Source organism: Musa acuminata, chromosome BXJ1-6 (genome assembly GCF_036884655.1).
Source record: "Musa acuminata AAA Group cultivar baxijiao chromosome BXJ1-6, Cavendish_Baxijiao_AAA, whole genome shotgun sequence".
NCBI classification, from domain to species: domain Eukaryota; kingdom Viridiplantae; phylum Streptophyta; class Magnoliopsida; order Zingiberales; family Musaceae; genus Musa; species Musa acuminata.
In genome coordinates, this window is record NC_088332.1 from 13371018 (window position 1) to 13398120 (window position 27103).

A 27103-nucleotide genomic window follows, 5' to 3' on the forward strand; every position below is an offset into this window, starting at 1 on the left:
TTATTCTGGAGAATCTGATTAGAGCGAGATTCAAATAGAAACCGTATGAGCCTAATAACATCATGCCCAAAATACAGTATCTAGGATATTAGGTGGATGATAGACTATAGATATACAGTAATTGAGGACAGACATATCCAATAGATTGGATTCCCCTGTATTATTTGGGACTGCGACTTAGTGGCCTAATACGTCCATAGTCGATGAGTCGAGTAAATTATTAAAAAGATAATAATTCACTGAACCAAAAAAAGTTCTGATAGGTATAAATTATGACCAGTTCATTTTTAGGCCTAGAGGGTCACATGCATATGGTAGGTGTTGCGACGAGTAAAGGTTCGGATATGAGATATCCGTCAAAGCCTCTATCTTATTGGATATCCAATAAACATTTAAATTATTGTATCTTATGGATGAGATCTAATAAGTGTCAATGAGAGATTATTGGGTAAAGATCTATTAATCTAAGTGACTTGGGTAGTTGGATGAAGATCTAATACCCAATAGGCAAGATCCATTAGGGTAAGTTTATAGGGACCTCTATAAATAGAAGGAAACCAAATGGTCATAAGCTAGACTTTTTTTACCTACCACCTCCTATTCTCCTCTCTCCCTCTCCTTCTCAGCCAACAACCTCTACTTGGGGCACGTAGAAAGCAAGAAGAGCTTATCCCTTCTTGATCACATGGTGCGTATGGAAAGGAGGATTGTGCTGTGATTTGAAGAGCGTCTTCGCAGCTCATACTATGTAGATCACTGTTAGAGAGGAGAACAATTGACTTCTTCATCCTCTCCCATAGATCTATAGGTTTTCAGAGATATATGAGATCCCTAGGTAACACATCTTTCTTATATGCGTAATTTTTGATTTTGTGGGTTTTTACACACTAATCTTCGCACGAAGACGGAACCTTCTTATTTTCTGTGAAAGTATGAGATTTTTATTTTCTACCCTTCCACTATGCATATGATGCTATTCTAAATTTTCCAATAATAATACGCTCAAAAAATAACATTTTTAAACCATATTAAATACTTGACCTTCATGCTATTACAAGCTCTTCATGTGAACCTATTGAACTCACAATTATCACTTAAGCCTAAAAATCTCCACACTAGCATAAAGCCATACCTGAAGAATATGATGCCATACTCTATAATGACAAATAGACCCTTATACTATTTCATCATACACAAAATATCATCGGATGTAAGTAGATTTTTTGAATTAAGTAGAACCCAAATGGATTCGTTGCCAAATACAAAACATGTCTAAAAGCTAAAGGGTTTCACTAATGACCAGATGTTGACTTCTCATAAATATTTAGTCCAATTGTTAAACTAACAACAATTCTACTTATCTTAAGTTTAGCTGTCACTCAAGGCTAACAGTTACGTCAATTAGATATTAACAATGCTTTTTTACGGGAGACCTTAACTGAAGATGTCTTTATGTAACAATCTCTTGACTTTATCCACCATATATATCCAAGCCATATTTGTAAACTACAAAAATCTATTTATCGCCAAAGAGTTTGGTATATCAAAATTGGCTTTTTTGGGCATCAACTTACTTAATCAACTCTAAGTTTGATACCTTATTATTTGTACGGTAACAAAAGGGAAATACTATATATCTATTAGTGTTAGTAAATGACATTATTATTACATGTAATAATCTTATGGCGATAAAGAAATTCCTTAAGCAATTGGCAAATCGATTCTTCAACAAAGATCTAGGAACCTTAAGCTACTTTTTGAGAGTAGAAGCAATGTTCATATCTTCTAGACTTTTCTTATCTCAAAAGAAGTGTGTTCAAAATTTACTATAAAAAATGAACATGTAGAATGCCAAAGAAGTTGTCACCCCACTCTCCACTTTTGAATCACTCAAATTATATGATGGTAGCCTTACTACGGATCCTACATAGTACCAACAAGTACTTGGCTTTTTATATTACGTATCTCTCACACATTCCTATATCTCATTTGTAGCTGATAAATTATCATAATTTATATATCAATCCTCCACTATACATTGGTCTGTAGTAAAACGAGTCTCACGGTATCTAAATAAGACTCTCAATCATAGACTTTTTCTTCATAAACACTCATCACTTCATCTTCATACATTCATCGATGATTGAGCAAACAACATTGATGATAGGGTGTTTACGTTATCCTATATTGTCTTCCTTAAGGTAAGTCCAATTAGTTTAAGTTTTAAGAGAAAAAAAATCATAAGATCAATCACTGAAACTGAATACTAAGCCATTGCCACCACTGCATAACTCAATTGGGTCACCAATCTAATGTAGAAACTTAACATTACCTCCAAATCAACTCTTATAATATACTATGATAATGTCGGTGCCACCTATCTATGAGCCAATCTAGTGTTCCACTCATGCATGAAACATATTATCATCGATTTTTTGCTTCGTTAGAGATCAAGTTATCAATCATCAATTACATATTTTTTATGTACATACTTCTGATCAACTAGCAGACTTCCTCACAAAGCCTCTCCCCTGTAAAACATTTCAATTACATCGGTCCAAGATTAACATCATTGGTAGAAGATTAATCTTACAGGGGCTTAATAGAAGATCATGATAGAAACACAAATGGAATAACATCTCTGCTTCCTTATATCCTCAATCAATCTATGATTTGAAGATTAATCATAGATTTGAATAGGTAATCTGATTACCTGATTTGAGTGTTTGATCATGGGAAATCTTTCAATTAAGACCTGCATAAATACTTATCATTTCAATGAATAGAATCATCCCTTTCATAACATATTCTTCAATTCTACACTAATTGACCTCCAAAACAGATCTCCATGTCCAAATTCTAATAATCCAAAGTAACATTATCTTTTAGCTAACTATATATCAGAATTGCCAAAGTCGGGTGGAATTAAGGGACATAAAAGATGGATTCAATTGAATTGGATTTGTATCCATTGGGCTCCTAATGGTCTCTGGTGTTTGAATTGTTGGGCCGCTATGTGGCCCGAATTAAATGGTGTCATTAATCGGCCCATTAGGCCTTCAAACCCACACGAGTTGCAATGTTGGGAGCGATAGCATATAAAATGAGTTGTGATAAGGGAAACAAAACAAATAATATTAAAAATATTATAGAAATATATAAAAAAGATGTAAGTTAATTGGATGATTATGTCAATGATTTCTTAATTAAATAGAGAAATAATATCTCAAACAAAATGTTGAGCCATCATAATTTAACCAAATGTGTATGAATTGGATTTGGTGTGAGCTCAATTATTTTGACAGGTAAAAAATAGCCTTTTTAACGGGTTAGCGGATTCGGATTCATCACTGCCATCCGTCAAGTAATGGGATCCACTTGAGCGGGCCATGGGAAGACCCGATTTCCTCGTCACGCGAATCGTCACGCAACCGATCGCTTTCTTTCACCGTATCATTGATGACGTCCAACACGGTTTTTGTACCCACGACGCGACCTCCTCGTGCATCGTATAGATCATTGGTAGATCCAATCACTAAGAAGGTACAAATTGTGTACGGTTTTAGTGGTCCAGAGAAGGTCTTCTGGGAAGAGATATAAATGTGCCGCGCTCCTCTCGGCGTCCTCGCCGCCGCCTCCTCTCCCTTCGTCCCCTCGTCACGAAAGGACGGGTGACGGGTGGTCCGCTTCTCCTCACCTTCCCTTACATCTGCTCTTAGGGTTCGTTTACTCGGTCAGCGCCAGATTTCATCGCGTCTATGATTTCATCTGCTTGTTTAGCTCAAAGATTGCCAATGTCGGTGATGAGTCGTCGTTGTGTCGATTGATCCTCGCGGAGGCATTCCGGCGATTCTGTTCTTGGGTTGTTATGTTTCTGCTTCCATCATCTTGTTGATCTCCCATTTCCTTATTTTGCATTGGGTTGCTCTTGGGAATCTAGATTTACATGTGATCGGACGCAACGATGTTCTGTAAATAGCATTTAACTCATGCGATGTAGCTATTTTGTAGTTGAAATTGTTGTCTTGCACATGGTTTATACCAATATCTCTTCTTGGATGATATATAGTGTAGACAATGAATTCAAGTGTCTGGTTGGCGTAGAACTTGGGAGGCTTTGGGAGCATCAGGGCATTTTTTTGGTTAATGATTACATGTATCGTGTATTAGGTTTTTAGCGACAATGTCATTCTAGGTCGCTTAATGTTTGTTCAAGACTTTTCAAGGAAAAGGTTATGTTTTTTGAGGTGCCAGAAAGCTTGGATTGAGCTTCTTCTGATTTTCTCTCTTTCTAAATCGTGGCACTAATTCATCTCAAACTAGAGAAAATATTATTTAGCATTGTTATCGATCCATACTTATTCTCAATCCGACGGATGCATTCCTAAGAAAGTATTCCTCAAAAAATATTCTTGAGAACATAAACAAAAGTTTGTTTGGTAAATTGTAATTTTGAAATAATTTCAAAAGATTGAAAGAGTATGGAGACAGATCATAAGTTATCATATGCAAAAGGAGTGAGTGTGGTAGAGATTGGGAAAAAAAATCACAAGTTACCATTCTTGTTTGTCTAAATTTTACCTGTCACCTTATGGCATTTCCTTTTTCCTTTTACCTTTTACCTTCAGGCATTAAGCTTGAGATCTCCAATAGTACTAGTCACTATGTGGTCAATTATCTGAGATAATAATTTGTTGATATAAGAAGGTGCTAATATTCATGTCTAACAATATCTTGTTGCCTGCAGGTACTGCCACCACCTAAGTTTATTTGTCTCCTATTAATTATTAGAAGAAGAGATGGCTGGTTCTTTGGTTCAGTCGGCAGTTCTTCCTGCTGTCATCATGAACAGGAGCCACAGTCAGCTTCAAGGTTCTGGAAAGGCTAAAAGGGGTGACAGAATGATATGCCAGCTGCGAATGCATCCCTTAAGACTGCAAGGGTTTGCAGGCTTGCGAGTTGCAGATAACTTGTTCTCTTCAAGACATCGACAGGATTTTCATTCAGTGGTTTCAGGATATATAACTAACCCACGGGGAAGACCCACTCGATTAGTCACTAAAGCTATGTTTGAGCGATTCACGGAGAAGGCAATTAAAGTTATCATGCTTGCTCAAGAAGAGGCAAGACGTCTAGGCCACAACTTTGTTGGAACAGAGCAAATATTGTTAGGCCTTATTGGTGAAGGGACTGGTATTGCCGCAAAAGTTTTGAAATCAATGGGAATTAATCTTAAGGATGCCCGTGTGGAAGTGGAAAAGATTATTGGAAGGGGAAGTGGATTTGTTGCTGTCGAGATACCTTTTACACCACGTGCAAAGCGTGTTTTAGAACTATCTTTAGAGGAAGCTCGTCAACTTGGTACTTAAACTGTCCTGCAGACAGTTTTGTCTTAAACCTGTCATTTAACTCCTGTTTCTATAAACTTGTAATACTTTGTTGAAAGCATTATACTGATGATCACCTATCTTCTGATTTGCTAATGTAAATATATGCTGCTCTGTTTCTAGTTCATTTCAAATTTCCCTTTCAAATGACCATGCAATCTTAGTGCCCTTGTTTTTTCATGTAACTCAGGACATGTTAGAAATGCAGTTTACTATACGTGAATATAGTGCACTTTTGTTTAGTTTGCAGTCAAAGTAAGAGGTGAAACATAATAAAATATATAATTCAGCATTGAAATACCATCAACTTCAAAGCAAAAGCTTTAAATGACTGACAACATAATTTGAATCTGTTAACTGATTGATACAATTTCCACTCCCTTTAATCTAGGAAATGGACTTATATAAGTAGGGTGTTTTCTGGTTCACTTCATTGGAACAAAACCAATGGAATTTTGAACTTCCCACCGAACAAAACCAATGGATAACTGTGGCCATACGGTGTACTGCCACACTACCATCACTGTTGCCATTGCATTGCATTTCTGCCTTAGCCGGCCTGGATTCCTCCAGCCATATGGTGCTTTGCCCGCACTCACTCTTACTGTTGCCAATATGTCACAATGCCACTTCAGCCACTGAACCAAACGAGTGCACCTATGTTTTTAAATTTTGCCATTTTCTGCACCTGCACCAGCATCTCACCCATTTGTGACCAGTTTCTGGCAACATAGACGGTGTCATATACATTATGAGCTTTTCAGCAATGTGTTTGATTTCTGTGGTGGTATACTTCATTTATTTATACAAAGATTTCTGGAATTTCTGGATAACCCAGCATCTCTACAAGGACATCATTGCCTTCGATACATATGTGCATGCTAAGAACCACTGTGGTAACCTCTAATTTTAGCTGTCCCCAAAACCCTGACTAGAACGGATTAACTGTCTCCCCACAGAATGCTTGTTGTTTCCTAAGGGGATGTTTGTTCTCATGCCTTCTGAATCACTCCGGCAACATTTATCCATGAATTCTGCAGATAGACGCTGTTAACAAGCATGATCACATGAATGCATTTCTTCTTTTCCCTGTGTGTTAAGTTTGACTGATTCACATATTTTGGTGAATTTTCAGGTCATAATTATATAGGATCTGAGCATTTGCTTCTTGGGCTTCTTCATGAGGGTGAAGGTGTAGCTGCTCGTGTGCTTGAGAGTCTCGGAGCTGATCCAAGCAACATACGAACCCAGGCAAATTTTTGTTTAGTCCATGTTCTTCGTTGCTGTAAATTTTTAATAGTGATGTGAATTTTGAGCTCATTATGGAATAGGTAATTCGAATGGTTGGTGAAAGCACTGAAGCTGTAGGTGCTGGGGTTGGGGGGGGAAGCAGTGGCAATAAAATGCCTACTCTTGAGGAGTATGGAACTAATTTGACAAAGTTGGCTGAGGAGGTATTCTTTCTTGCCATCCACTCTGTTTCGTCCTGGTTGTTATTACAAAACAATCATCTAAGTCAGATAATTACACTGCAGGGCAAACTTGATCCAGTTGTTGGCAGGCAGGAGCAGATAGAACGTGTTACACAAATTCTTGGAAGGCGTACGAAGAACAATCCTTGCCTTATTGGGGAGCCCGGTGTTGGAAAGACCGCCATTGCAGAAGGACTTGCCCAGCGTATAGCTAATGGAGATGTTCCAGAAACAATCGAAGGAAAAAAGGTTTGTTGGATTTTTTTCTCTTCATTTTATACTTATATGCATAATGTATCCTTGTAGTTGTAGGTTGAGGTTCATCTAAGCCCTTGCCTCATATCGTCAGCTCGTATATCTTGATTCCTTGTGCCATAGGCTTCATCGTGCTTCCTTTATTGAGATTGCTTCTTCTTGTCAAAATTTTCATCTGTGCTTCAGTATGACGTTGTCCTTGTTTAATAGCATATGTCTGGTTAGCTGAAGAATATTTCATGTTGGTTGCAAGACTGTCCTGTCTGTATCACTGTTGTCTTTAAATTTGTTATAATTAACACTAACTTTAAATGTAGGTGATTACCCTTGATATGGGGCTTCTTGTCGCTGGTACTAAATATCGTGGAGAGTTTGAAGAAAGATTAAAGAAGTTGATGGATGAAATTAAACAAAGTGATGACATAATACTCTTCATTGATGAAGTACATACATTAATTGGAGCAGGAGCAGCAGAAGGTGCTATAGATGCTGCCAATATCTTGAAACCAGCTCTTGCAAGAGGTGAACTGCAGGTATAGTGTATGCATTTGTGTTTTTTTTTTCCTTTGTTTCATCATCTATGATCTCTCTTCATATGTTATGAACCAGTTGTTTTCATTCATGGAAAGCTTTAAGCTTTTAATGACTTAAGGCAGTGATTCCTTGGCTAATTTGTTTCAGTGTGTTGGAGCGACAACACTCGATGAATACAGGAAACATATTGAGAAAGATCCTGCTCTGGAAAGACGTTTTCAACCTGTAAAAGTACCGGAACCAACAGTAGATGAAGCAATTCAAATTCTTAGAGGGCTTCGTGAAAGATATGAGATTCACCACAAACTCTGTTACACTGATGAAGCTATAGTTGCTGCTGCTCAGTTGTCCTATCAATATATTAGGTCTGTGAGCTATGTTTTAACAGTCCTTTTTACTTATCCAAATCTTACAATCATTATCTCTACTTGTTTTACGCAACTAAATATTTTGGATGTTTTGTAACTTCTATTTTCTTCCCCTTATCTCTATGGATGGAAGCATGAATGCCTAAATAATACTGTTCTACTTTTGTTCTTTACTCATTGTTTACTTCATTGGGTACTTGGAATGGATTGTAAATATTTCATATAGTTCTTTTCTTTTGTTGTTATATTTTTGCTAACCTCTTGTTTTGTACTGGTGAAATCTCCAACTGAAAAACAAAAAATTAGATGGAGTGGTTGTAAGATTCTTTAAAAGAAGAAGGTGATGAGGATTCATTGGATAAGAACTTTTTTTGCTAGCTTGATGAGTAAAACAGTGAAATTCTGGAGCCTCAACATTTACATGTTTTGTTCAGTGTGCACATGAATTGTCTATTCTAATGCTAGAATAATAATATTCTAGTTGATTCAAACTAATACTATCTTGTTATTGGATTCGGTTTCTTTAGATATGAGGCATTTATTGCCTATGAGAATGAATTGAAATGTAGTGATCTAATTAATTTCCTAACAAATGTTCATTTTGCTGTTAGTGTCATATAATTTACTTATATGACACTAGAAGATACTAGTGCAAGTTGAGCCTAGAACAATTATAACAGAAGTATAAAAAAAATAACAAGTACTAGAAGATTCTGGTTCTTAAGCTTGATTAAAAAACAAGCAAGTAAATGGTTGAAGATTTATGTATGTATTAGAAGCATGGAGATTTAACACCCAAATGATGGATGATAGTTTTTAATGACTCCACTGGTATTGTTCTCTCTTTATTTTTTTTCTTTGATGTTGGAGAAGAAAAATATCATCCATGGTGGAATTTTAATGACTCTTCATTGATTTAGCTTTGATGTGTCTAATTGACTCTTGATGAACTTTGATGATTGCACAACACCTTCTTTTGATATTCACTGCTATATTTTTTTTCTCCTAGTGACATTTTCTGAAGTCAGTAGTTCTTCCCTTGTGCTTTACTGTGCTATCCTATGAGTGTTTTGAGTATTCTAGTCTTCTTCATTCGTCTTGGTTTAACAGATGAAAAGAAATGACCATGGAACAGTGCAAACCCTTTCTATTTTCAGAAGACTTCATATTCTGTCACTAATGCAACGGTTATTCTTATACACTTAAACATTTCTTATACATTTTGCTGTGCCTTCAGTGACCGCTTCTTGCCTGATAAAGCAATTGACTTGATCGATGAAGCTGGTTCTCGTGTTCGGCTTCGTCATGCAAAGGTAAGGTATTATACTCTCTAGTTTGATGTTCTGCCAATTGTGTTTTAAGCAAAACTAGTTCTTGACAGCTTCCTGAGGACGCCAGAGAACTTGACAGAGAGCTAAGGCAGATTACAAAAGAAAAAAATGAGGCGGTCCGCTGCCAATATTTTGAAAAGGTACATCAATTGTTTCAATTTATTTTTGAATATTATCATTTGATTGCGCTAAGAGTACATCTTATTCGTGTATTTTAAGTAGTATAACTGAACAATACCTGGTAACGTTTGTGTATCCTGTAGCTGCTCCTAGATATGTGATCCTAAAGTATCTATCTGATTCGGTTTTTTTGACAGGCAGGGGTGCTGCGTGATCGGGAGATGGAGCTTAAGGCTCAGATCTCAGCCCTAATTGACAAGGGGAAAGAGAGAAGCAAAGCGGAGAGCGAGGCTGGTGAGTCAGGTCCTGTGGTGACAGAAGCAGACATCCAGCACATTGTGTCTTCCTGGACTGGAATTCCTGTGGAGAAAGTCTCCACCGACGAGTCTGACCGCCTCCTCAAGATGGAAGAAACCCTCCACAAGCGTGTCATTGGCCAGGACGAGGCTGTCAAAGCTATAAGCCGTGCCATCCGGCGAGCTCGTGTCGGTCTCAAGAATCCCAACCGTCCAATTGCCAGCTTCATATTTTCTGGTCCAACTGGTGTTGGTAAATCAGAGTTGGCAAAGTCACTAGCTTCCTATTATTTTGGCTCTGAGGAAGCCATGATCCGACTGGACATGAGTGAATTCATGGAGAGGCACACCGTATCCAAACTCATCGGATCCCCACCTGGTTATGTTGGTTACACCGAGGGTGGTCAACTTACTGAATCTGTTCGTCGTCGCCCTTATACAGTTGTTCTCTTTGACGAGATAGAGAAAGCCCATCCTGATGTTTTCAATATGATGCTTCAGATTTTAGAGGATGGGAGGTTGACCGATAGCAAAGGGCGAACAGTATATTTTAAGAGTACCCTCCTGATCATGACCTCCAATGTCGGGAGTAGTGTGATCGAGAAGGGAGGGCGTAGAATTGGTTTTGATCTCGACTATGATGAGAAGGACAGCAGCTACAACCGAATCAAGAGCCTTGTCACGGAAGAGTTGAAGCAGTACTTCCGGCCAGAATTCCTGAACAGGCTAGACGAAATGATCGTCTTCCGACAGCTTACAAAACTGGAGGTCAAGGAGATTGCTGATATAATGCTCGAGGAGGTATTTGACAGGCTGAAAGGGAAGGATATAAAACTTCAAGTGACGGAGAGATTTAAGGATAGGGTGGTGGAGGAAGGTTACAACCCAAGTTATGGGGCTAGGCCCCTTAGAAGAGCCATAATGAGACTACTGGAGGATAGCTTGGCTGAGAAAATGCTAGCCAGGGAGATTAAGGAGGGAGACTCGGCAATTGTGGATGTCGACTTCGATGGGAACGTTACAGTTCTCAGTGGTGGGAGTGGCGCGCCGGAATCAACACCTGAAGCCATTCCCAGATAGAATCGACAACATCATCTGCATCTCTGTGGTGAAATGCCAAGCTGCAGGTTACTAATCCTTGTAGAAGCAGCAGGTAAAGTGTTGCTGCTCAATTTCTTACACCGTTTGATCTTCATGTTTACGACATCCAGTTGCCGTTCGTATGGCAGGGCACTAATAGGAAAAAAATTTTCGACAAAAACCAGATGGCAGGTTGTCTTCAAAAGATTTAAATAGTTTGGACCAAATTTAATTGTTTTAGCCAAAACTGGCTGTGACACTTTTGTGTGATTCATGTTCTCATACATCTGTATCTGCTGGCCTTTCCTTCCTATTAATGTGTTTTCATTACATGAAATAATTACTTGGAATCCACCAACTGTGCAACAATGCTTTCCACCCAGTTTCCGATGGTTCTTCATTTATATCGACTTACTAATCCTCCTCTTCGGAGATGACTCGATAGTGAGTCATCCCAAGAAACGATCTCTGATTCATATACTTTGTGAGTTTACCTGAACATAATCCCAAGAAACGATCTCTGATTCATATACTTTGTGAGTTTAACTTAACATATAATTATCATCAAACAAAATTGATGAACCAATTAACTACTTCTTATAGGCTCCGAACGTGACACTATCTATGACAGTCCAAAAGTGAATGGACTCCACAAACCTACAGCGACACCTCTCATCGCATCCAAATATAAGTCAGCCAGTTTTAGGGCTTCAGGCCAGAAATCTAAATGGATATCGGACAGACAAAATGCACGCGTCGTTCATCTACAATGCACTCTGCCTACCTTTATATGATCTCAATGCAGCGACAATGCACTCAATCTCTTTCAGAACGTTAACCTTTATATGATCTATAAGATACTTAATTTAGAATGAAATAGAAGTTAGAGCATATTACTGTATACTGAGTTTAAGGCTTCCTAGAGAGAGAGAGAGAGAGAGAGAGATTGATTGGTGTGGAGTGGAGTGGAGTGGTGTGGTGTGGTTTAGAGACGACGGACGCCAACGAGGGATGGAAGGACAAATCAAGAACATGGACATGTGGGGGATGAGAGGGGCGTGCAGTTTCATGGACAAGAAGGGAGGCTCGCATAAGGACATCATCCGACATTTACGACCTTCTGTCGTCTTCCCCAAGCGGAGACCTCTTCCTCTTATGGACAACGCCACACTCCACGCCATGCCGCCTGCCGGCTTGCTCCACCTCGGCCGCCGCTTCGGTTCCCGGCCCCATCGGTCGCTACCGAACCCGGATCGGCCACCGACCCATGTCGGCCGGGCCGCAGCCCGAGTTCCCCCCACCATCCCATCCTCCGGTCCCGGGAAACAGCAGAAGCATTGAATGGTGCAAGTAATCCACACCCAGAGAGCCTGTTGCGGTGTCACGGTGAGGTTGCCATCGCTGGCCATGGAGATCATGACTCCCTGCTTTGGCGTTGATGATTCTGATGGGTGGAAAGCTCAAACGATGCCGACGCAGAGATGCTTATGGAAGCACGTCGAAGGATACGCGTCGCAGTCCATCGGATTGACGTGTGACCTAAACAACGAGTCGATTCTTCTTCAGCGTAGGCTCCTTTCAAGTAGATATCATTTCCTTGCGCACTGCATTCATTCCTCCAGACTCGACTCCTCTGCTGCATGACACGCAAGGAAGGACGAAAACCCCAACATCCATGGCTCCAATCAAGCATGCATGGATCTCAATCGTAAAGTGCGTTCGCGTTTGTGGATGGGTTGAATGATGTTTTGTCGGCAAACAAAGCAATTAAGTTGACGTTGTTGTCTCCTCGACAAAGCTCATTGACTAGGAATAGTTTTTGTGATGTGATCTGTTCTCGTTTCCAAGTTTCTCTGAAGATTTCATTTGCTCGATGAGACCTCACATGGATTTCGGCAGCTCAAACCGAGCCAAATAGTTGCAGAAGGAAGTCACTGACTTCAGAGCAAAAGGTGGAACTTATTATTCACAGAGACCAAAGGCAAACTCTACGGCTGTCATGTCAGCATCCTATGATGCAAATGACCACCCTCTCCTTCTCTCTCTCTCTCTCTCTCTCTCTTCTCATCTCCTCTCACATACTGTAACACTGTAAGATTACTGACAGACAATGTTGTAAACATAGTTTTTACTATTTTCCACCTACATCAGCTACCTCTCTCGGAATCTGTGAATCATCCCAGTGGTCCAATAGGCCAACAGCAAAGATCCTCCCAAGATCTGCTCTTTATTTTGTGTCGGCTCTCCTTTCTCTCCCCAGCTTCACCTTCTTCTTCTTCCTCTTCTTCAGACACCTACTTTGCAATCTCCATTGAGGAACGAAGACCCATCAACTCTCTCTCTCACCGAGCAACTGACTACTGGAAGGAAGAAGAGTTGGTGTCCTCTCTTTGGTCGCCCATGGCCTGCATCATGTAACTGCTACGACCCTGGAAAAAGATGGTCTTGACTTTGGTAATTGGGGACATGACTTCTGTTCTCATATAATGTGTCAAACCAAACCATATATGAGCTTTCGGATGAAAGGATCATCAAACCTGAGGAAAGGGAGTGGTCCCTTGGCCCTGCAGGAAAAAATGTGCTGACTGTCTCATCACTTCACCATTCTCTAGAGCTATGGGTTGAAGTTGATTGGCTTGCACAGTAGATGATGACATTGGCAGTGGCATGCTTCCCACTGATCTCTGCAGCTTCATCATCTTCTACCAATTACCCATCAACATGAAACCAACATGTTAGACTTGTGTCCAGCAACAGAGCACAGAGATCGATGTGCTCCTTGATTAGCCTACCTCTGGTTGGCTCATGTACTCATCAGAGTCTGCATCAAAGTATAGCATGGGGTTGAGAGAAGCGAGCTTCATCGAGAGAAACTGGAGACAGGTGATCGGATTGGGTTAGCTTATGCCGTGGAAGGAGGAGGCTGCTGTCAACTCATTGTTGACCTTGGCTTACCTCGACCTGGTTCTGTAAGGACTGCACATAATTGATGATCTCATCCAGCATGAGTGCCTTCCCAGTAACCTACTCGGTAATGATGATAGAACAGAGGTTAAAGAAAGCATATGAGGAGAAGAAGATTCAACATCCGCACCTTCTCGCAGCCGGGAACGAGACTCTGCAACACCTTCATCCTCTCGCTTATCTTCTCTCTTCTCACCTGAAAGCCAAGCACCGTGAACGAAGCCATTACCATTGCAAGAACGATATCCAAATTGGCGAGAGGATGCTGTTGAAGAGACCCTGTGTACGTACCCTTTCGGCGAGACTGTGGCTATCCGTGGCTTCACCTCTCCTTGCTCTTACATGAATATACCCCGCGGGAGACTCCCCGCAAGTCTTCGAAGCTTTCGTGTCGTCGGCTTTAGGTTTCTTGTCGTCGGTTTCCCTTAGCCTTCTCTGCTTGCAAATCTTGCCTTCCTAATTCGCACGACAACACAAAAGAAAACCACAGCTCAGTTCGCCATCAACGAAAACCCACAGCACAGCAGATGATTCCTGATGCTATTATTACCTTGGCTCGACCGGTGATCAAGCTGGTCTCATCTTTGTCGATCTTTCTCTTCTTTTCTCCAGATCCTTGTGGCTGCGGGGCCACGCCGTCACTGGGTTCGCCCACCATTGGTGCGTGACCAACTTGGTTAGCAACCGAAGGAGGCTTTAAACCGGCAATGTCAAGAGAACCGCTGCTACCGAAGCCAGTGGCATCGGCTACCGGCAGCTGCGAGTAGCAGTCGAGAAAGCAAGAGGAAGCACTTGTCGTCACGTCTCCCAATTGCTGTGGGAGGAAGGGAATCTCGGTGGGCGTGCATGGAAGATGGGCAAACTCCACAAAGGAAGGGTGATTATGCTCATGGTATGAGAATGCCATTGTGTAGAGCTGCGAAATGATGCCGACGTATGGGAGAGAAGAAGAAGAAGAAGAAGAAAGGAAATAGATCAGAGGTCAGTGGCAGCGGTGAAGCAAGGTGGGTTTCCGTGAGAGGAAGAGGAGAGCATCCACAGATGTGAGCAATTGAGTCCTTATAAAGCCAATGGGTAGTGGGTGGGAGAGGATGGCCATTAATAGCACCTACAGAGACTTGGCTTGACTGGTTTGATCTTTATTGACTGAGAACAATTATGGATTCATTTTTCCTTCGGCACTGAAACCTCAGATGCCTGTAATTTAATTGAATGCAAATGGGGCTCAGTTACCAACCCATATGAGCAAAGGAGATATGGAGTTGGGTGACTGTGGAATTGCAGTCCATTGCTAGTCCTGCAGATGAAGGACAAATTGGAGTATCAGTCATCTCTGAAAAGATGTAATACTAATTCCTCAAAAACTTCCTTTTCGAAGCTTTAACAATTTATAATCATTTAGTAACATCTAATTTCTCGAATACAAATCATGATTATATGTATCTCATACCGAAGTATACCGCCCATATCAGGCGGTACGTACCGGTCCAACAGGTTACCGGTATGCGGATCGTCCGGCATCGCTATAGTGCTACAGTACTCTACACTGCTACAATATGAAAAACGTATAAAATTACTTGATACTATACCAGGGTGTACCGTTTGATACGCCCTGATTTACTACCCAGTACATCGGTACCGTACCATACCGAGCCCGGGTCGAAATACCGAAATGATATGGTACAACGAACCTTGATATGTATACAGATTTCTCACCTGACATTCAATGAATAATAATAGCATAGAAAAGGCAAATTCCTTGATCCAGACAGTACTATTTCTCAAACATAATTCGGGTCGAAATATATATCTTTGAATTCCACCAATTTTTTATTAGAGTACATTGAAAATAATCTGTAGCTTAGATTACTAGACTATTACATCAAAAAATTGAGATGATATTGACCACATCATAAGAAAAACAACACACTCAACTTACTAAACCTGTACATGGATCATATTAGAGACTCAAACAAGCAATTTCAGCTGGACAAATAAACTCAACTTCCGGAAAACAACCCAAGAAGTAGACCCACTTTAAAGAAAATTGGACAAGGCACAAGGTTGATGCGACCCAAGATGTCGCCGGTGGCATGATTTCCAGTGGATCAACAACTGAGTCTTCTTCTACTACAGTGTCTTCTTGTCCTGCTCCACATGCTTGGGAGGTTCTGCAGGGAAGTACTTGATGCCCACGAGGTCTCCAACTTTGCTGATAACCTGGAGTTGCATAACGAAGATATGAATATAACAGAGGCAACTATTTATTCAAGAAATTTGATCATTCGAAGGAAGATTGTGTATGATATTTGCTTACATCCAGCCCTTTCATCAGGTCTTCTCTGGTGTGTGAAGCAGATATGCAGATTCGAGCTCTTGCAAGAAGAAGAGGCGTTGCAGGGAATGCAACGGTCACAACCGCAACCTACAATGTTGTCGGAATAATTGTTATCCACCAGTTGAAAGGAAAAAAGGGGCAATTTATAACTAATGCCATGAAAAAGAGCAAGAAAATTTGAACATAGAATACTACGGCGAAGAGAACCTGAAGCTGAATGTGCATACACATCAAAGTGCCATCTCATTAACGAGAAAAGGTATTAAACATACAGGTGCTTAAAGGCTAATTCCCTCTAGTAAATGATATTAAAGTTGCAACTGTTGCATGCAAAACCACCTTAATGCCCATATGGGCATCTAATTGTGCATTCAACTGATATTTCTACCTGAAGAACTAACTCCATGTGTCAACATATCCTTGATGAAAATATAGCTTTAAAGTATTGGAAACGACACAAGCACAAGCACAACATATATATACGACTCATCGAAGAAAAAAATCACATACTGAAGTTTGAGTATACCACTATCAATCATGATTAAACCATCAAGAAATCGCATGACACTTACATTCCGTCTAAGGCATTCCCTTGAAAATGCTGGGATCTTTGCTGGGTTGTAAAGCATTATTGGCATTACTGGAGAATCATTATCACCAAGAACCTCAAATCCCATTTTCTGAAGTTCTGACCTGAAGAAGTTGCTATTTTGACGGATGCTTGCAAGTTTCTGGGCTCCTGGTATGGTCGTACAAACCACATGTAAGAATTTTTTATGCTTCAATAAATGTAAAAAAAGATGCCTGTAACAAAATAAAATAAATAAATATATATTCATCACATGTGATAAAATTAAGTACCTCTATTTGAACCATCTTCACCAAGGATAACCTTAATTGCAGATATAACTTGCTGCACAGCAGGTGGTGACATGGAAGTAGCATAGAGATGAGCAGGACACGTGTGCTTCAGATACTGAATGATTTCCTGCATAAGACGTAAGGATTTAGGAACTACATTATAATCTGGCCCGACTCTTATCTGTGATTCTGTGAAATTTGGTCCAACAAGAAGATTACCTTTGATGCTGCAATGTAGCCCCCACAAGATCCAAATGATTTTGTAAATGTTCCCATCATGATGTCCACGTCAGCTGTATCGACTCCTAGGAGTTCACACACCCCTCTGCCTGATTTTCCAACAGCACCAATGCTGTGGGCCTCATCCAAGTAGGTGTATGCCTGTTTCCATACAAAAGTTTGTTCAGCGTTGTTTAATTTGTTTCTTGAACTCTTAACCATTAGTTTAGTCTTTCTAATGCTTAAGCAAAGAAATCCGCTTCTCGTATCTGTTTCTCTCGAGATGCATATGAATTAAAGACCAGAAACTAATATTAGCATGTAACACATCAAACCTTATATTTTTTGCAGACTGCTATGATTTCAGGAAGATTGCAGAGTTCTCCTTCCATGCTATAGATGCCCTCAACAATAACAATTATCTTTTTCCAGGGTCTATGCGTCCGCGGCTGACCCTCAGCTATCTGCTCTCTCAGCACCTCTTCCAAATGTGAGGGGCCTAGACAACATTTAAAAGTAAGTTAAGAGCAAGGAAAAATGAGGTAATATAACATTTGACCATTTTAAACTTACTATTGTGCTGGAAAACACGCACTGATGCACCAGATCCTCGGGCACCATTGACAATAGAGTTATGGTTCAAAGAATCACTAATGATCAGTCCCCCCTGAGAATGGCCATGATTGGTGTTAGTGGGATAGCAAAATCTATATGAATCTCATCACTGCAAGTCCAGTGCTTTTAACCATCTGGTTACTCAAGGAATTAGACATACCTTCCCTACCAGAGCGGGAATAATTGCAGAGTTTGTCACATAACCCATACCAAAAAGTATAGCAGCTGGTTTTCCCACAAATCTTGCAACTAGTTCCTCCAGCTCGGTGTGAAGGTTTGTCGTCCCTGGTATCAAACAAAGCATAATAAAATTAATCCAAAATTTTAAATATTTGTTTTTTTCTAATTGACATAACCTGCAGAATATTCTTACCGCCATCAACACGAACGCTGCAGGTACTGGCTGAGTATTTCTTCAGAGACTCGATAACAAGGGGTGTACAGTATTCATCTGCTGCTGCAAATCCAAGGTAGTTGTATGATCCCAGATTTAGGCACTTGGTAGTATTTGAGGTCCGGCTGCATCAGGTAACAAAAATAATCAAATCTTAACACATTTCTATTTCAATTACAAAAAAGCTTTTCAAATGCTTGCTAATATAAGCAAATTGTAAGTCTGCTCATCTATGTTATTTTCAGAAAAGGATTTGTAGTTCCCATATCCTTAGAAGAGAGACTAAATGCTGTATGTTTCAGATAAGATGCATGGTCCACCTCTGCTTTCTATATAACAATAGCTTGCATGTCTCTGACAGTTCAAAAACCTATTAAAATACTTACTGTAGCGTCTTGTTATGGTCATTAGAGTAACGCTCAACTACATCGATCCAAGCATCTGGTGCACTCGCAATTGGTCGGCTAAAACAATCCTGCCAAATTAGAATGGTATCAACAAATTGTTCAAAGACTAGAAGCTTACCAACAAAAACCTTAGTAGGACATGCTGATTAAATGATGTGCATGAACAACTCATTTGCAGCAGATCAACCTTGTTTTGAGGTGGCTAATATAGGAGACTGGATATCCTAGTTTGCTTATATCGTCCGGCTTAAAAGCCTCGATAGAGTAGATCAGGAACAACACTAATAGAAAAAGAAACAATGACTCGATGCAAGCTAATTCTTACACTTGGATCCTTCAAAACATGTAATGAGCTTGGTTGATGGACACGAGGTTAATTCAAAATACTGGATGTCAAAATTCACATAGTAAGCTAAAATTTAAAGAATGTTTATGTTGCCTATATTGTAAAGATTGCAGCACGCTTGCAAAAAATCTCATGTAGCTCAGGAGTGTGTCATCTCATATTTGAAATGAAGCACTATGTCTTGCTAGTTTGCTTTCATAGCTACTTATAATGAAAGCCAAAATAAGTAAAAGTTGGAACATAGATACAGATAAACTGTTCTGGTCATGTTATGTTGGTGCCAAAACTCTAAAGCAAGTGTTGTTAGACAAGATAGGCTTTATTTAGTCAACTACTTAGACTTATCTCCTTCACAAACCATGCGCCTAGGTTACAACAAGATCCTATCATCTTCAATATAGTTCGAAAAACAATCAAGCTTTCTCAGGTGTTTTCTTTACGTTCTTAAATATTTATGCTAAAGTTATCAAATTTTAGCGGTGAAACAAAAATTACCATTTGTTTCCGTCATTAATTTCATCATGGAATGCAGTTTACTGCTGCAACGTGCAAATGAAACCCTAGCGCTTTCAGCAGTTCTTAAATTCGTTTTCCCTCAGCAAGTTTTATATTATCAGGAAATCAAGTGAGCATGGAAATGTTTGTCAGAATATCCAATGTAACATTTAACCCTAGAACGTCCCAAATCGAAGTTTTGAAGAGGAAAGAACACTCAGGAATTGAAAGAGAAACCGAAAGGACAAACCTGAATCCGGAGATAGAGCCGGCGGGTGTAGAAATCTTCGAGCCCTAAGCAGATGGGCGCATACCCCTGTCACAAAAATAAAACGAACCGGATTCCCAATTACAACGAAAAAAACCCAACGTAAGATCAAAAGAAAAAAAGGGCAAGACCGCAGCAATGGGCTGCGAAACAAGGGGGTCATGGATCAAAGAACAGACCTTGAGGTCCTTGCCCTTGGATTTGGACCAATCGATGAGCTTCCGAAAGAAATCTCTCATCTGGCCGAACGCGAAGAGGAGGCCGTAACTGAAGAGGGTGGTGAGCGCGGTCAGGTACGGTAGTCTCACCATCCTTCCAACGCCGGTGTTCGGCTCCCAAATCCGGCAGTGACTTCACAAGAGAGCGCGAACTACAGATTCGATGGTGCGACGAAGGCAATGTGGGGATGACGAGCGCGAGGCGGTGGGGTTTATATGGAGCGTACGGTCATCAATGGCGTCGTGGATTTTAGAGAGAGAGGGAGAAAGCGCGCGTTGAAACGTAGGGTGGACGGTAAGAAGAGAGAAAGAGAGAGAGAGAGAGAGAGAGGGGTACTGTTGACAGGTGAAGCGGGAGAATACTCTTCAAACCTACCACAAATATTGACCGTCTTTCTTCTGTTCTCGTCTGGCTGCATTAAACTTTCAGCTCATAGGAGTTGACCCAACGGTGTCGAACTCGAGTAAGTCAACGCTACGAAGCAGGTCAGTGGTTCCATCAGTCAAATCCAATGCTGCATCCCATCTAACCTATTCAATACGCCCGACTTGGTCAAAGCCGGCACGTAAACCAACGAAGCCGCCTTCCAAGATCCAATCCTGCACGAACCGGTCTCGGTCAACCATGTCATTTGGTCAATCGTCTCTCTCGATGACTGCAAGATCCTTTCCGATCATTAATTTTGTGTTAAACGATAATTCTCGGATGAATTAAGAAACCAAACATCATTTGGACGTGAAGCAGTAATTAGTCAGTTGAGTTGCAATCTACCGAAGCATTAGGATGGAAAGGTTGACTTTGGAACCGGCCGTCTTAAAGACAGGGAACACTTGGTTGACTCTTGCAACTACTGAGGCTTCACGTCGACCCTACGGACAGACGTGGTTGCTTGGACGGAGGAACTTTCTAGAAATCGGAAGTGGTTTCGTTTTGCTGATGTGTTCTTTCTATGAGTTGAGTGATGATTGTTGCTGCGTTCGATTATATATTTATATTGTTAATATGTAGTTGGGAGAAAATATCGATTATATATTTTAAGTGTTTGATAAACACTAAATGAAAATTATATTGTAATAAATATAATAGGTGTTGTTTGATAAAATTATATTTTGAATATATTAAATATTTTTTGTGATAAATTTATTCTTTTAATATGTTTATTATTTATTCTAATAAATAAATACATTTTATTTAAATTAATAAGTATATATAATCTTATAAAAAAAATAAAAGATAGAATCATATAAATAAATATAAATTTTTTTATAGAAATTATAAATCATATTATTTTTTTACTAAATCATTTTGATAATATTACATTTTAAAATAAAAATCATAAAAAAATTAAAAATATATATATTATCATCCTATAAATATTGACATTAGCAACTGAATATTTTCAATCCACCATTCAGGCTTGATGTGATTTGAAAACAAATTCTCAAATATCGATTCATATTTGAAATACAAATTGAGGGTCAAATACACTTTGTATAATTAAACTAATTGTAGAACCATATTCGATGAAAGTTCCTCTAATACTTTAAGCGAAAATGTGTTCTAACTATAATAATAAATATTTTTTTTGTATTATAAAATATTTTCATCGATTCGAGATCCATATGACATCAGACAATCGATGTAAATATTTTTATTTATATCAAATATTTAACTTAATTTTAAAGATAGATAATCATCTAATAATTCAGTCCCGACTGTCTTTCGAGAACCACAATTTATAGTTTTTTGCACAGATTATATATATATATATATATATATATATATATATATATATATATATATATATATATATATATATATATATATAATACTAAATCATGACATACGCTTCCAATGTTTAGAAAGGAGTTTTTCTAAAAGAACTCTAATGCATATATTTTTATTATACAAAATACTTCATGTACAATATAGATGCAGCAACAATGATAAGAACTATAGAGAGAAACAAAACATAGAATATGGCAAAATAATAATAATAATAATAATAATAATAATTATTATTATTATTATTATTTAGAATTTGGGACATTGGTTGAAGATTTTTGATGACTTTCTTGCACAGGAATATGAAAAGCTCTCCTTCAATACCTTGGAAGTTATGAAAGACAGGATTTAGAGACTCCCAGAGGTCATAAAGCCCCTTTTGACTTCAATCACATCAGCAAAAGAAAAATCTCCAAAAGCTAAAGCCTGCAACTCACTGCTCCTCTGCATTGCATTGCACTGCACTAAAAGATAAGACCAAGATGAACAAAGATGGGATTCCCAAACTCTTCCATGTCAGTGGAAGCAATAGTTCATCAGACTCAATGTTTTGGTAGTGCAAATGATATCACATTCTCCTTCACTTGTTTCTTGCTCTTAGCAATTGTAGCAAATGGTGTTTTCAGTGCTGCAATGCAATGCGATGCCTTTCACACTCACTCTCCATCATCTTTTAATTGAACATCTAATCATACTTTTCATGCATAAAATGTAATAATATTTCTAGAGTGGGTTCTCTTTTTTTTTCTTTTTTTTTCTGAAAAGTGTCCATTTTCAATTTTTTTAATAACACTTTTTTATATAATACCTAAAATACCCTCAATCATCTATTTATTTTCTCTCACTTTTATTATGGATAAGTTGAACTTGTCTAGTTATAATTTTTATTATTAAAAATATTATAATTTAATATAAAAAATATTGTAATTAAATCAATTTATCATATAGATCGATCTATATAAAAAAAGGATAAGTATCTGACTGTTACATCAAAATATTTCAGATATTAAATAAAAATGTTATTATTATTTTTTTGAAAATGAGAATACTTTCCAAAAATCCGAAAATTCGCCCTATTTTCAATGGAGTGCACGTCTTGTCAGCCCAAACCACAACCAGAAATGGAGCCACGGCACGACCCAATCACCGCCCATGCCACTAGTTGGCCCCACCACTACCACAAGGTGGGTGTGACCGTGGGTACGCGCCCTCACGTTGCGGCTGCCGACGAGACGGCACCGGTGGCAGACCCACCCATACGCTCACTCCTCCTCGCCAAACGACAAGGCCGGTGGCCCCACCAACTCGTCCGCTTCCCACCAGCAATCAGCACCCGTCCATCAGGCGCCCTGCGCGTCACATCACGCACCGTCGACGTCTGCCACGTGACCGTTGGGTCAATTAGTGGGGAATTATTGCCAGGACAGCAGGGATCGTAGAGAGGGATGGCGTGCATCTCCACCGTCCGATCTCTCGTTATCACCAGGTACAACGGATCACTGCCGTCCATTCTTCTGCACCCCCTCCGAAATATTCGCTCCTCAAAATAATAGAAACCCATTTAAATAATTATTTTTCGCTGACACGCCTAATCATTAAAAATAAAAAAACAATAATATAGTAATTTTTATATTTTAAATTTCATTAATCTTTTTCCTTTCTCTCCTTATCCGCTAGCGGTGGGTGAAGGACCGGAGACCGAGATCGAACGGTTTGTACTTGTCCACGGAATCTGACAAAACATATTGACCGTCGGATTCTCAACGCCGGTTAAAGGAGCGTGCAAAGCGAGAAAAAAATGAGACGAAAAGAGAAGAGAAGCGGAAGTTGTCCTCTTCCTTTGCATCATTCTTTAGATCTCTGTCTAGGTTTTATCCTTTACGTAGTAGTTTAGACTTGTTGCTGGGTGTTTTTCCATGTGTTGTTCTTTCATGATTCGTTAGATTTTCTCTTCTTTTGGGGTTTTTCCATGTGATTCGAGTGAGTTTTCCCCCCAAATCTTCTCCTTGTTTCTATCCGATGTGATTTGAGTGAGAAAAATAAAGAGTGTTTTTTGCTTGATTTAGCGCCCTCTAAACTTATCTTCTATGTGTTTGTTCAAGAAAGGACTGTCCTTTCTGTCATTTTTGGGTAGATCCGAGCTTGCTTCCAAGTTAAATTGTGGTCAAGGGGATCGGCAGTGAAAAGGTGGAAGCTTTGTTGCTTCGTTTATAGTGTTTCCGCTAGTTATGGTAGTGTTTATCTCCAAATCTCTTCGGTTTCTTGTTCTTCCGTAATGGGGGAGGAGAAGTGAGGAAGGATTGCGTTAGTTGAAGTCTTCAGCCATGACTTACTTCCCGGAGGAGGTGGTGGAGCACATATTCGACTTCGTCGGGTCACACCGCGACCGGAACACGGTGTCGACGGTGTGCAAGGCGTGGTATCAGGTGGAGCGGCTCAGCCGCCGGACTGTGTTTGTTGGCAACTGCTATGCCATCGGACCCGAGCGAGTGATGGCGAGGTTCCCCGGGATAAAGTCGCTGAGCGTCAAGGGGAAGCCCCATTTCGCTGACTTCAACTTGGTTCCCTACGATTGGGGCGGCTTCGCGCTCCCCTGGATTGTAGCCGCGGCGCGTCTCTGTCCTGGTCTGGAGGAGCTGCGGCTGAAGAGAATGGTGGTCACCGATGATGGCCTTGAGCTCCTTGCGCGCTCCTTTCCCAACTTCAAGTCACTTGTTCTCATTAGCTGTGAAGGATTTAGTACGGATGGGCTTGCTGCGATTGCCACATATTGCAGGTGAGCTGCCTATCTGTGTTCGACTTCGTTTCATTCGAATGTCTACCTTAACAAGCATATCTCGAAACTGTACTCTCTGCTGGAATTGTTCTTCGGGATTGTATGTTATAAGCTGCTGTAGTTCAAGGTTGAATCTTTACTATGTTTCGCAGATGCATCTCCATCTATACTAAGGTTTATAAGCCCGTTGCTGTGTTTTGGTTGAGTTGAATTTGAAGGATTCATTTTCTCAAGCAGCGGCATTTTTGCCGAGCTTTTCTATATTGTGCTGCTAAGCTTTCATCTTTGCTTCATGCAGAAATTTATCTGGATTATCCGTTGCTGTTTAGGCATTTAAATTGATTATTAGTTGCTTTCTTTGCTCCCTTGAATCCAAATCGGCTGCATTTGTGAGCCTGAGATGTGTTGATGCATATACAAGTGATCACCTGCCAACGTGTTAGGCTTAAATTCTTGTGACTATGAAGTAAATTTAGCCTTTCCATTTGATTAAAGTGCATCCTTGAAGGTGGTAACATTTTCTTTTGTTTTTTGCTTTGTTGCTGCTTATCAGAGGTCTGAGGGAGTTGGATTTACAGGAAAATGAGGTGGAAGACCATGGGTGCCAATGGCTCAGCTTCTTCCCTGATTCCTGTACTTCTCTGGTCTCCCTAAACTTTGGTTGCCTTAAAGGGGAGGTCAATGGAGGTGCTCTGGAGAGGCTAGTTGCTAGGTGCCCAAATCTCAGGAGCTTGAAGCTTAGCCCTGCAGTATCTGTGGAGTCACTAAACAAGATCCTTGCTCGGGCATCTCACTTGGTCGACCTTGGAACTGGATCTTTTGCAGTTGACCACCGAACCGATGTTTATCACATGCTCATGAATTCCTTCCCCAAATTCAAGTCATTGAGGAACTTGTCAGGGTTCTGGGATGCTTCTCCTTGCTGCCTTAGAGCAGTCTATCCTGTCTGCACAAGCTTGACTGTTCTTAACTTGAGCTACGCTCCTGCAATTCAGGGTGATGACCTTATCAAGATAATTTGCCTTTGTTTTAAGCTTCAAAAGCTCTGGGTGAGATTTTGTCAATTCATTTTTGAGATGATGGAAATTTCTCTCTGAAACATATGCTAACTATAGGCCGATCATTTCACAGGTGTTGGATAGCATAGGGGATAAAGGATTAGCCGTTGTGGCCTCCACTTGTAAAGAGTTGCAGGAGTTGCGGGTATTTCCGTGTGACATCTATGGTGCTGGAACTACTTCTGTGACTGAAGAAGGTTTGCTTGCTGTATCTTCAGGATGTCCTAAACTTAACTCATTGCTTTACTTTTGCTACCAAATGACAAATGCTGCACTAATAACCATCGCAAAAAATTGCCCACATTTCACACGATTCAGATTATGCATCCTTGATCCTGGAAAGCCAGACCCTGTCACTGATCAGCCACTCGATGAAGGTTTTGGTGCAATCGTGCGTTCATGTAAAAACCTCAGAAGGTTGTCGTTGTCAGGTCGTTTAACAGACCAGGTTTTCTTGTACATTGGCATGTACGCAGAACGTCTCGAGATGCTGTCAATTGCATTTGCTGGTGATAGTGATAAGGGGATGATTTACGTGCTCAATGGATGCAAAAATCTCAGGAAACTTGAAATAAGGGATTGCCCGTTTGGCGATATTGCGCTCTTGAAAAATGTGGCAAAATATGAAACAATGCGATCCCTTTGGATGTCGTCCTGCGACATCACCCTGGGAGGTTGCAAGGCTCTTGCGGCAAAGATGCCAAGGCTGAACGTGGAGATCATAAATGAAAATGAAGAAACCTATGAGTTTGAAGAAAATCTTAGTGATCTCCACAAGTTGGAGAAGATTTATGTTTATCGAACTGTTGCTGGGCCGAGAAATGATGCACCAGATTTTGTTTGGACATTGTAGTATCAGACACAACAGCCCTGTATTTGTAAGTCCGTCTGATGTTTTGTTTGTTTTAACATTGAGAAAGTGTTACTTGTCAATACTCTGTTTAGCTTGGTTGGCTTTGTAGATCGAAGCCCGAGTTTGTGGATTTGCTCTTATGTAATCTTTGTAGCTGTTTTCTCTCTTTAATGGTAGATGAAAAAGATTAACAGTCATCGGCATTTCGGTTTTTTCTTCTTGGATTTGCTTTCACTTGGTAGTTTTATATCTTTTGTGTCGAAAGTATGAAGCATTTATAACTTCTTGTACAGTTTCAGAATATGGATTTCATTTCCTTGGATCTATTGTCTTGCCTGTTGATATCCATTTAACTCAAATGAAGGAAATGAGATTACCTTCTTTCGAAATTGTCTATAACTTCACTCTCTATGTTCTTGTGACACCCACCACCATGGCAATCAACACATGCAGCCTCAAACATGGATTGCTTTTCTCTTAGTATTGTCACACATCATCTTTGGTGTGTGTAGAAGAAAGCTCCAATTTTTGCCTTCTCTTGCAGCACCTGCCATTGAACTCATGATTCCATCCACTGTTGGCTTTTGGTCTCCTCCTCAGCAGAAACTGATGGGAGTTCTTTCCACGTGCTTATCTCTGCTCCTCCACTGTGGTGAATGAAT

At 39.9% G+C, this 27103-nt stretch overlaps 4 protein-coding genes across 5 annotated transcripts; 2 read left to right on the forward strand and 2 right to left on the reverse strand.

The window, feature by feature from the left end:
* The first annotated feature begins 3606 nt into the window (after positions 1 to 3606).
* Positions 3607 to 11182, forward strand: LOC135676397 (chaperone protein ClpC1, chloroplastic-like). Its single transcript, XM_065187525.1, has 10 exons — positions 3607 to 3862; positions 4748 to 5361; positions 6523 to 6638; positions 6719 to 6841; positions 6923 to 7108; positions 7432 to 7647; positions 7796 to 8013; positions 9254 to 9329; positions 9398 to 9487; positions 9665 to 11182. The coding sequence occupies exons 2-10, from the start codon at positions 4800 to 4802 to the stop codon at positions 10841 to 10843; spliced, it is 2766 nt and encodes a 921-aa protein (XP_065043597.1). The 5' UTR covers positions 3607 to 3862; positions 4748 to 4799; the 3' UTR covers positions 10844 to 11182.
* A 1600-nt stretch (positions 11183 to 12782) lies between these two features.
* Positions 12783 to 14880, reverse strand: LOC103988446 (basic helix-loop-helix protein 80). 2 transcript variants are annotated; one of them, XM_018827498.2, is made up of 7 exons: positions 14358 to 14880; positions 14099 to 14263; positions 13938 to 14003; positions 13799 to 13867; positions 13636 to 13716; positions 13381 to 13542; positions 12783 to 13272 (listed from the first exon to the last, which is right to left on the reverse strand). In XM_018827498.2, the coding sequence occupies exons 1-7, from the start codon at positions 14712 to 14714 to the stop codon at positions 13201 to 13203; spliced, it is 972 nt and encodes a 323-aa protein (XP_018683043.2). In that variant the 5' UTR covers positions 14715 to 14880; the 3' UTR covers positions 12783 to 13200. The 2 variants fall into 2 exon arrangements, with proteins under 2 accessions (XP_018683043.2, XP_009405249.2); XM_009406974.3 differs by having other exon boundaries at positions 13381 to 13545; positions 14358 to 14879.
* Positions 14881 to 15598: 718 nt separating this feature from the next.
* Positions 15599 to 20297, reverse strand: LOC135676398 (long chain base biosynthesis protein 2a-like). Its single transcript, XM_065187526.1, has 12 exons — positions 19930 to 20297; positions 19733 to 19798; positions 18621 to 18709; positions 18214 to 18359; positions 18001 to 18125; positions 17799 to 17892; positions 17561 to 17724; positions 17226 to 17387; positions 17007 to 17133; positions 16718 to 16884; positions 16125 to 16232; positions 15599 to 16027 (listed from the first exon to the last, which is right to left on the reverse strand). The coding sequence occupies exons 1-12, from the start codon at positions 20059 to 20061 to the stop codon at positions 15938 to 15940; spliced, it is 1470 nt and encodes a 489-aa protein (XP_065043598.1). The 5' UTR covers positions 20062 to 20297; the 3' UTR covers positions 15599 to 15937.
* A 3248-nt stretch (positions 20298 to 23545) lies between these two features.
* Positions 23546 to 26638, forward strand: LOC135676399 (transport inhibitor response 1-like protein Os04g0395600). The gene is made up of 3 exons (XM_065187527.1): positions 23546 to 24530; positions 25084 to 25579; positions 25662 to 26638. The coding sequence occupies exons 1-3, from the start codon at positions 24079 to 24081 to the stop codon at positions 26439 to 26441; spliced, it is 1728 nt and encodes a 575-aa protein (XP_065043599.1). The 5' UTR covers positions 23546 to 24078; the 3' UTR covers positions 26442 to 26638.
* Positions 26639 to 27103: the final 465 nt, after the last annotated feature.

Bases quoted from the DNA above. Each gene is read 5' to 3' on its own strand.
- LOC135676398 (XM_065187526.1), bottom strand. From the start codon at position 20,061: ATGGTGAGACTACCGTACCTGACCGCGCTCACCACCCTCTTCAGTTAC. The intron at 18,126-18,213 runs GTAAGAATATTC...GTTTGATACCAG, and splicing joins CAGCGTTCGTGTTGATGGCG to GGACGACAAACCTTCACACC. The intron at 17,134-17,225 runs GTAATCTTCTTG...CGTCTTATGCAG, and splicing joins GCTACATTGCAGCATCAAAG to GAAATCATTCAGTATCTGAA.
- LOC103988446 (XM_009406974.3), bottom strand. From the start codon at position 14,714: ATGGCATTCTCATACCATGAGCATAATCACCCTTCCTTTGTGGAGTTT. The intron at 14,264-14,357 runs GTAATAATAGCA...CGTGCGAATTAG, and splicing joins TGATCACCGGTCGAGCCAAG to GAAGGCAAGATTTGCAAGCA. The intron at 13,546-13,635 runs GTAGGCTAATCA...GGTAATTGGTAG, and splicing joins AGTACATGAGCCAACCAGAG to AAGATGATGAAGCTGCAGAG.
- LOC135676397 (XM_065187525.1), top strand. From the start codon at position 4,800: ATGGCTGGTTCTTTGGTTCAGTCGGCAGTTCTTCCTGCTGTCATCATG. The intron at 5,362-6,522 runs GTACTTAAACTG...GTGAATTTTCAG, and splicing joins AGAGGAAGCTCGTCAACTTG to GTCATAATTATATAGGATCT. The intron at 7,648-7,795 runs GTATAGTGTATG...AATTTGTTTCAG, and splicing joins TTGCAAGAGGTGAACTGCAG to TGTGTTGGAGCGACAACACT.
- LOC135676399 (XM_065187527.1), top strand. From the start codon at position 24,079: ATGACTTACTTCCCGGAGGAGGTGGTGGAGCACATATTCGACTTCGTC. The intron at 24,531-25,083 runs GTGAGCTGCCTA...GCTGCTTATCAG, and splicing joins GCGATTGCCACATATTGCAG to AGGTCTGAGGGAGTTGGATT. The intron at 25,580-25,661 runs GTGAGATTTTGT...ATCATTTCACAG, and splicing joins TTAAGCTTCAAAAGCTCTGG to GTGTTGGATAGCATAGGGGA.